The following is a 9,565-nucleotide window of genomic DNA, read 5'->3' on the forward strand; positions in this document are numbered from 1 at the left end:
AAGGTTTATTATTATTATTATTATTATTATTATTATTATTATTATTATTATTATTATTATTATTATTATTATTATTATTATTATTATTATTATTATTATATATCCTTAATGGTTCAATTATTTTACTAATTTTCCTTTTTATATTTTTATTGCAAAGTTTAAATTGCATGCACGTCTTTTCTTTGCTTGTTTCATTGCTAGTGTATAATGTAAATGAAACCTCCGCCTTAATGTAGCTCACAACTGTAATAAAGGTTGATGATGAAACTGCATCATCAGTGTGCCAGTCGCTGTTATACTTTACAAGATATTGTAAGTAGGGCAGACATTTGATTAACTGCAGAAATTCCATCTCATTTGTCTCTTTGGACAAAAAAGCTCTGCCAAATGAATAAATCATGAAAATGAAATTACAAGTGAAGTATCTGTGCATTTCTTGACTGGTTCTGTTTTGATGAAGCTGGCACTTTGTGTATCACTTGTTGAACTAATTCTGCTCTGTTAGAGTTCACCTCCAGATGCTGTGCAAAGCATACAATAAATGTATCCATTACTGGATTGATATATATTGACAGTGAAGCGAAGAGATGAAACTGCTTAAGTAAAACAACACTTGCAGCTAACAGGATTAAACATTCTCAGACAGTTCTCTTGCACCACCTATTGGCAGATATTAAAAAATACAGTTTACAGTAATAATTTAACATTTAATGGTGCCTTATAATTTACCTATGTGACTGAATGATTAAACTCAACTGGGGCTATAGTCCCCGATACAGCAGCATGGGTTCGATTCCAGGTCACTGCCTTTTACTGAAGATCTTCTCCTCTACTAACCTATCTAATGAAGGCAACAATAGGCCAAAAAATAACTTTAAAAAAATGTAAACTTCCCAAAACTTGTGGTCTTGGTTTATCCTTCAACAATAGTTCAACTAAGGCCACAAAATCAACTAATAGGATTCCAATTAATAATAACAATAATCACCAAGCAGTCGGACTTTTTGGTAAAATTTATTTTGCAAGTGTTTAAGTGATACATGTTTCGAGGGATTGTCTTAACAATGATATCTCCCATCCTCCCCAACAACATGGAGAGTAAATGTGAAGAAAATTAGTTTTTAGTTACTTTTCACACAAACTGTACAATATATGAATATACTGTAGCACAAGGGATACAAATGTTTATCTTGAGTACCCTTGGTTAGACCCAAACTGATTCCATCAAGTATCAGAAACAGACAAAAGGCATACTATCAGCACAAGTATTTGTCACTTCATACTTTTGTTTTTTCTTAATTTTTTTTTATCAAAGACGTATAATCTCTAAAATCACATTTAGAGATTTTGAACAAATTTACAGGTTTTCGTTTGTTCTTAATTTTGTTAAAAAGACCTTCCGGTGTGCTTCAGTTCTCTGGCCCTCAACACATCAACTTTGTCATCAGTGGGGGCTTCTCTGGAGGAACCAGCTTCAGGAGAGAGATACATATCATGCTCCAAAGACATACGAAGGCATTTCATACAATCAAATATATTGATTAAAAACAGTCAGTGAAACTGGAGTTTTACATAATATCTGCAGAAGCAATCACAGGGACTAAAGCAGATATAACGTAACGTATAATTACTGTAAAAGACCAGCTAAATGAACAGAACAGCACTATGTGCAGCAAGATGAGTTGGAGTGGAGTGAGTCATCTAAAAGAAAAAGCATTGTTCCATAAGTGCCTCTCTTTGAGTGGTCCTTCCCCTGTTATTTTCAAAGACCTTTCTTTTTATTACAAAATAAACAAACCGCTGAAAATGGATGTGGCAGAGAACGGACATGAACAAGAATACAAAAAAAAAAAAGGAGGGCTCTTCAGTTCAACCCTCATCTTTTGTGGTGTTATCCTCTAGATCCTCATCACTGTCTAAATCACTGTGAAGCCTCTTGGCCATGTTGGTGTTTCTGCTCCTCACCTCCTTTGTTCCCTTCTTTATCTGGACTGGCAATGGTTTCACTGGTTACAAAAAGAGCAAGAAAAATGAGTCTAATGCAAAATGCTGTATTTGTATTTATCAGGATGTTTTTGCATTACTGTACAGTGAGCAAACAGTAATTTCAAAAATGACCATTTTTAAGCAAGGAAATGTTTTTCCTTGTCTTCCTTTTTGCTTTCATTTCAAGGCAGCCCTTACCTGCTGATGGAACAAATTGGTCTTCAGCTCCGCCGCCATTATTGCTGTGACTGGCGCTAACTGTCTCTTTCTGTTGCTCGTCTGTGACAATTCTCTGTCTTGCGCTCTCAAAAACAGACTTAATGACAATCGAATCCTCATAGATCTGCAGCCGTTAACAAACACACACGCACACAAAGACGACCAGAATATTAGTTGTTGTTCACAACATCAAGATCCAAACCCATTTACAACTGCAATAATAGGTTGGAGACTGTGAAAAATAAATGTGTTGCTTGCAACTGAAAGAATTCCTCTGGGTTCACCTGAGATCCCTCCAAGTTGTAAGTCTGAGCATTGTGACACAAGAGGAAAATATCCTTTTCCAAATCCCCCACACTTCTGTACTTGTGATTACGCACGCGTTCCTGTGAAGCAGAGGGTGGGAATAAATAGTCAAGTAATTCAAGTAATAACTGAATCAATTCATAGTTAACTCTAAAAACAATGCCTGTTACATAGTAGTGCAACATAGAAAATTTTATGAGGAAAAACATAGTTTCTTCGAGAGATTTGGGCAATAGACTGATTCCCTTTGTAGCTGAGAATTAGATGAGAAAACCAATACCATGTCCGTGCATTAAAGATGAAGTTAGCTTGGCTTGGTCCTGCAGGAGCAAAATCCATTACAACTTTGCTGTATACTTCGAATAAAGTCGAAATGCAGGCCCAACTGGTTAGGGTCACTATGTCTTGGCCTTGACTCCCTTAAGTCTTTGCTTCTCCATGAAGGCTAGTTGTGTCCCTCTGTTTCCAGTTATTATGCTAAGCTAAGCTAATCCCCTGCCAGGGTCACACCATCACAGTTACACATGAGTAGTATTGATCTTATTATCAATCTCACCAAAAGAAAGAAAACAAGCATTTTTCCCAATATGTTGAACTATTCTTTTAACCCTTACATACCAACTAAAATCTCAAGGTACATTGTTAGGAAGCAGCACACACTACTGAGAATATGAAAATCATCTTAAATTTAACGATTCTCGTAACAAGTCCACATCAGATTTGATGCTACATTTGAAATGCTAAAGTATAACAATAGCTGCCCTTTTGATTTTATATATAGAACGAGCATAGCAATAATAATTTAAACTATAGTTAAACCTATTTAAACTGAAAAAAGTACTTCATGATTTGTGCCATCATGACGACAGAGTGATATTATGAAGGTTCTCATTTGATTGTTACAAACTAAAAAATTGTGCATGTTGCCTATATTCTAATCTCATATTTATTTTGTCATTTTGAATTTAAAGGTTCAGCTAAGCTCTTACTTTTGGTCAGAATATGGGCTTGTTGTGTTGATGATTTCAGGTCACTTGCAGCCTGTTGCAGGAACAGTTTTAATTAAATGTCTTTTTTTTCATCTCCAAACCCACCTTAGTGTTAGTCTTGAGGGTCGTAGTAGATGATTCTTTGTTCTACTCCTAGAATCCTACAGATGAAGTTTTCTGTATAACACTTACACAGTGTTGACTCATTTAGGAGGATGCTTCAGATATTGTGTCACTTATTGCGTGAATACATTCATGTCGAGTTTATTGAGGTTTGGAGTCCAATTCATTGTTGGTGTCATTCAAATATGTTGGCTGGTTAACTGTTTTTTGGTTTGTGTGTGTCATACATTAATTTTCTCCATTCTGTCAACCAGTAAAGATGCTGTCTTCTTTCCAGCCTCAGTAAAACTTGGTCCACACTGAAATTTTGCAACAACTGACGAATGGATTGCCAAGAAAAAGACATTGATGGTACCCAAAAGACATACCAAAATGACTTTCAACTTTGAAAAATAAATTAGAATGGTAAATAGGATAAAGACAAGTGCTAAACATCTGCATGATAGCGTGCTAGCATTTAGCTCAAATAGCCATTGTGCCTTTTAGAGCCTTGTGGAGTTCAGCTTTTTCACATATTTAACAGTTAGAGATACAATAAAAGGGGATATGCAATTTTAAATAGAAAGAATCACTTACTGTGACCATGCTCAAACAACAAAACATGGAAAGTCAACAATAAGTGCTTCAGTAGAAGGCAACTGGATGTCTCTTATCCAAGAGGCTTCCTCAGTTCTAAATTACCAGAGAGGAGTCCCAGGTTTTCATTCTCACCCCCAAATCACACGGCTCATGTTGTGTTAATAGCCATGACTCACACGCCTCGAGGTGTGAATGGCAGGAGAGCAACATACACTTTCTAGACAGAGAAGATAGAATGTTTTGAGAGAGGAGTTAAAGAAGCCACCTATATTAAACTGAGGAGGAGGGTCTATGGCACCACTTATTTGGTACTTTTAACATAAATCATTAACAAGCCTAAAGTCCTGTAATTTAGGGGTTAGAAAAAATACCTGCACCAGTCAGCTGGAAGTGAGTAAACAGTTTGGATAGGATGTGAAATTTTTTCAAGAACCCAAAAAATAGATGTCTAGTTGCTTTTTACTTAGAAGCACTCAGGATTACCATGACCTGGATGACTGAGAATCTACACACATATCTAGACTTTATTCAAGTCAAGCAAATCTAAAATCAACTCCTTCCATTCTGGCACACACCAACTATTATTCTATAGATTTAACGTGTAAATTTTCCTTTGAGTGTATTTTAAACTGCAAATCTCAAAATATCCCAAGAAAATGAAACTAACTATTATACAATTCATATTTATATAGCCTTGTGGCACTACACTGGATCTAAGCAATATTTTGCAAATTTGTTGAAAGAGGTGTTTTAAAATCAATAAAGCCACGTAAGATTATTCTGATGCATCATGTACCTGCTGAAGTTTCATCATCCTTATTTTATTTCATCTTAGCAGACAAGATAACAATGGAATCTGTGTATGAGTTGTAAAGGTGTTCAGTGGCACATACCCTGATCCTTCTGAAGTCCACAGGCTTTCGGATCAGCTCGTAGTACTCGGGTACCTCCTTCTTAGAGGGAAGCTGCACAAAGCCTTTACTGATCTGTCGTCCCAACCTGGAAGCACAGTGTCGACTTTCACTTAATCTCATTTTGTCCATTAAAAGGTTTGATTATTGGGCCAGTGGGTGGTTGACATTTACAGGTCATCATGGTGGATCACCTGAGGTCATTCCTCATCTTGTTATGCTCAGACGGAAAACAAAAAATCTGATTTTGTGGTGATCATTTTCCCTTTTGAACCTGGTATTACAACTTATTTAATACTGCAAGCACCAGTTCTATATTGTTTTCTCTATAAATAACAAGGGCGCCACAATTCTAACTGGATTGCTGCACTGATTGATTGAATTGATTAAAACAACATTCAAAAACTGCCCCAAGTGACTAGCTGCACTACAGCCTCAAAGGCAGGTTTGCTTAAAAAACTACTGAACTTTTATTTTGGAACAGCAAAACATTTGAAGCTGAGATCTGGCTCAGTCCAGCAGCATGTGGTAAAAGAAATGCTGATGCTAGCATTTGGCTCAAAGCACCACCACTGTGCCTTAGTACTACCTTGCAGAACTGCTATTTTGAAAACTCTTAGTTTTTTGCAAAACTCAACCACTACTAAATTATTGGGAAAAAAACAAACAAAAAAACACAATGGATGTCAGCTTTAGAGGTCCCATGTGGTGAAAATTTGTTATTATTGTATTTTGTACTCGTTATAAGCTTGGATGTGTAAAATAAAGTCTGTTAATTTCGTCTGTTGTGCTTCAGTGCGACCTACACTCAGCCGGTTTCAGTCCTTTACATGTGTTCACTTCTCTCCTACTCCCTGTGCTCACATACAGCACATTTTAATGCAGCGGTATTCCCTATAAACTGTCCTCATTTACGTATTGTTCTGTCTTTGTTGTCAGACAACAGCACAAACATAATTAACAATTAAGACTACTTATTTTAGTGAGCATCCACCTCATAGTTACGGCTCTGCACCGGTAAAAAACTGATTTTACAACTGCAACAAAGTTTGACAAACTAACCATACCTGAGTTAAAAACAATGAATTTGTACAGTCAATTTGGTTGTATTTCAATGCAAAATTATCGCTCAGAGACAAAGCTAGAAGCGATAAAAAGTCCTGGTCTCACACACTTATTTACAATTATGTCGGCTGCTGTGTGGTCAACTGTTTGCCTCTGTGGTATCAATGACACACAGAGAGAGTCTTCTTCCTGAAGAAAGTGTGCTCAGCAGCACCTCATCTGTATTTAAAACTATAGATACTGAAACTGCTCGTTTAAAACAGACATGTGACACTTTCATGAATTTGCAGAAAGAGGCACAAAATGGGACCTTTAAGTAATGATAAGCAATAAAATAAAGCCATTTTCATGTAAAGTTTGATATTTTATAAAGAAACGTGTTGTTTTTTGTGTTTAAAATAATTCTGAAAAATAAACATTTTCACAGAAAAAAAAAGTTATTTGTGAAGAAAAACAAGCCGTTGTACTTGGACTAGCATTCATACAGTTGCAGCACAGTGTGATGACACAACTCACAAATATTTGACAGCCCTCACCCATCCTTGTAGTTGATGACCATATCCACCAGTGTGTTCAGTGTTCTGGTGAGTTCAGGTGGATTTGGAGGCAGTTTCTCAGCTGGCGGGCGTCCTCGCTTCCGTTTGACCTTTTCACCAGTTTCTTGCCCGGCCTGCAGCTCTTTCTCGCCATGGTGATCACCTTTACGCTTCTTCAGACTGATGTCCTCTTCCATGTCCTCCAGGGAACCGTTCTCTGCTGCCTCAGGCTGCAGAAACAAGGAACAGAAACAAGGAACAATGAAAATCTAACAAACTCAAAGAAACTGGCAGAGTAAGGTGGATGAAACACTGCATGATGATCTGTGCATACTCGGTGTATACATTGTACACATACAGCCTGCGCCACTCTTCTTTTGTTGTTCACTTCATACTTTAGCATTTCATGAATAATGACTAGTGAATGAGAGGAATGAAGAACAGTTGTGACTGAGTCCCATTCAAAACTCTTCATTTTTAACTTTTCCGTTGACTTTCATGTGACAGCTCTCAGAAACTGCTACACAGTGGATGCTTTCAAAGACACAAACCTGAAGCACTTCAGACAGCAGCTATAGATTCTGAGCCTAAAGCCCTCAAATTAAAGCACTCCCAGTCTCCATCTAATTAGCAGCATTGGCTGGAGTTCAAGAATGTAGAATTATCAAGTATGGTTTTGTATTCAAATGAAAGAGGATTTATTTATTTATTACAACAGTATCTGAATTTACATGCACTGGAGCGACCCAACTGCTGCGCTGTCTCTGCAAATTTAGGACAGATTATTTTATCTGGAGGCTTTGATGTCAGATGATTATCAAGGGGATGCAGATTTTTTTTTTTGAATGCACAATGAATGTGAATAAATTTGAAGAAGTCATGTTGTACCAGTCTAAAAATGCTACAGTGCAATAAATATTAATCCATATTATCCTGGTTTGCACTCGCTTTGGTGCACGAAAACGAGATGGAAACATGACTTTAGGTGAGTGGCGTTTGATGAGGGCTGCCTGCTGAGTTATTTTCTGAGCATTTCACGGCTGCTTTTCGAATATCTGCAGCAACCACTGTTTTTTTTTCCACAAAGGCAATTAGAGGCCAGAAACATGAGTATGCATGCAGCAAGAGCAGCTCTTGCAGCAGCAGCAGCAGCAGCAGCAGCAGCAGCCACCCGGCTGGGGAAAAGAGGGAGGAAATAAAGAAGGCATGCTGTCCAATCCGAACAGAATATTGATGCATCAATCACAGAGGACCATACAGAACACACAGCATCATATGAAAGAGCATGCACTTGTAAAAAAGGATTTCTCAAGGACAGAGACGAAAGCAAGCTGAGATGTTGCATTTTGCACACATTTGTCAAAAAGGAACAGTACCATGCAGAATTATCACTGACAAACAGCAACGTAAAAAAAAAAAAACAGCTGGTGGTGAGACAGTAATGTTAAATCATGCCTGCACTTCCCAGCAAAAGACATGGCAGAGTTAGAGGAGACAACAACACTAGAGAGGCAACAATAGAAATCCTGCTCATCATCGTTCGGCTCAAATGTGGTGCTTTGAAAGCCCCGCTACTCTCTCTAAGGGGCTGCAATCGTTCCAGCGGAATACTGGAGGGATAGAGGGGTAATCCTCAAAGATGTATAACACAGCTGAGCGCAGCCTGATTGACTGTGCATGTGTGAGTGGAAGGGTGTCAGTGTGTGCATGTGATGCTCCATGCCTGTGCTATCTCCTAACAAGCCTGCCTCTTCCCTGACTAATCTGGCAAAGATTCCCTCTCATCTGTTACAACACACACCTACACACTCCCTCTCTCCCTTCTCTTACTCGCGCACACACACACACACACACACACACCACACACACACTTACACAGACAGACATAAACTCACAGACACTCGCTCTGCTTCCTTGGCGCGCGCGCCCACACACACACACACGCATAGACATTTACGCACGCACACACACATTTTTATCCATCGCTTCCTCTCTTCCCATGCGATGTACCCTGGCTGAATCCTGAGCCTGACAAGAAAAGACATGGAGGAGGATATTTACCTGACTGCAATCTGCAGGCTGGCTATCAGGATCGGCTGCAGCTGTGGGGGAGAGAATTAGCAAGCCAGCATAGCGGCGAGCTGCTAGTCTCTTCATCAGCTGATCACTCAGAAGCAGAGCCCAGAAGGGGGGAGAATAAAAGCGCTATGTTTTCATATACAAATCAATGGGCTGGGGGAAAATACAAATGCCATACCCATCTCCTGTCTGCAGCTCTCCGAAGTCTTTTTCCTGACTCTGGAAGGCCCCGAGCTTGTCTCCCTCTGCATGTTTTTAATATCGACTGTTGCCAGACGTTTTTTTCTCTCTCTCTTCCTACCCCGCTGTTAAAGTTATCGGGTCCATTTTTTTTTTCATCGTTTTAAAATTTTGCATTGCATTTTTTTTTTTTAAAGAGGGCCGTTTTTAGATCAACCCATGTAGACAGGGGATGTTAGAAATATGAGTCCACAGTGAGAGCACGTTTTGTATGTGCAGCCTCAGAATTCCAGCAGGGTGATTAATGCATAAATATTGACTCAGATTACACTTAATTCCTCAGCCAAGACAGCAAAGGGAAAAACAGCTCTGCAACACTGAGCTGCTGGGCTGGAACAACTGCAGTAAAAAAAAAAAAAAAAAAAAAAGTACACTTTTTCGACTCTGGGCTGATGTTTGAACACATCTGGATTGTGTGAGTCTATTAGAGTTTCCCTGCCCCCATCAAACAATGTGCAAATGCTGCTTGAAAACAACACATGTTAAAAGTCACACCACAGGAAAGAACATACAAGAGAAACAAGCAGAAGTA

General features: G+C 38.6%; 1 protein-coding gene across 3 annotated transcripts; it reads right to left on the reverse strand.

Moving 5' to 3' along the window:
* Positions 1-998: 998 nt before the first annotated feature.
* LOC111565443 (probable global transcription activator SNF2L2) lies at positions 999-9,335 on the reverse strand. 3 transcript variants are annotated; one of them, XM_023265506.3, is made up of 6 exons: positions 8,776-9,335; positions 6,715-6,944; positions 5,096-5,201; positions 2,490-2,591; positions 2,185-2,329; positions 999-2,006 (listed from the first exon to the last, which is right to left on the reverse strand). In XM_023265506.3, the coding sequence occupies exons 1-6, from the start codon at positions 8,869-8,871 to the stop codon at positions 1,870-1,872; spliced, it is 816 nt and encodes a 271-aa protein (XP_023121274.1). In that variant the 5' UTR covers positions 8,872-9,335; the 3' UTR covers positions 999-1,869. The 3 variants fall into 3 exon arrangements, with proteins under 3 accessions (XP_023121274.1, XP_023121275.1, XP_035801926.1); XM_023265507.3 differs by having other exon boundaries at positions 8,972-9,333; XM_035946033.2 differs by lacking the exon at positions 8,776-9,335 and adding an exon at positions 7,049-8,486.
* Between the last annotated feature and the right edge of the window lie 230 nt (positions 9,336-9,565).

This window comes from Amphiprion ocellaris, chromosome 17 (assembly GCF_022539595.1).
Source record: "Amphiprion ocellaris isolate individual 3 ecotype Okinawa chromosome 17, ASM2253959v1, whole genome shotgun sequence".
Classification (NCBI taxonomy): domain Eukaryota; kingdom Metazoa; phylum Chordata; class Actinopteri; family Pomacentridae; genus Amphiprion; species Amphiprion ocellaris.

What these genes read in the sequence shown, in the direction of transcription:
- LOC111565443 (XM_035946033.2), bottom strand. Translation starts at nt 7,189, where the DNA reads ATGAAGAGTTTTGAATGGGACTCAGTCACAACTGTTCTTCATTCCTCT. An exon ending in GTGTACAATGTATACACCGA is followed by an intron (nt 6,945 to 7,048) that starts GTATGCACAGAT and finishes TTGTTTCTGCAG; the next exon opens with CCTGAGGCAGCAGAGAACGG. An exon ending in GTCATCAACTACAAGGATGG is followed by an intron (nt 5,202 to 6,714) that starts GTGAGGGCTGTC and finishes CTGTGCTTCCAG; the next exon opens with GTTGGGACGACAGATCAGTA.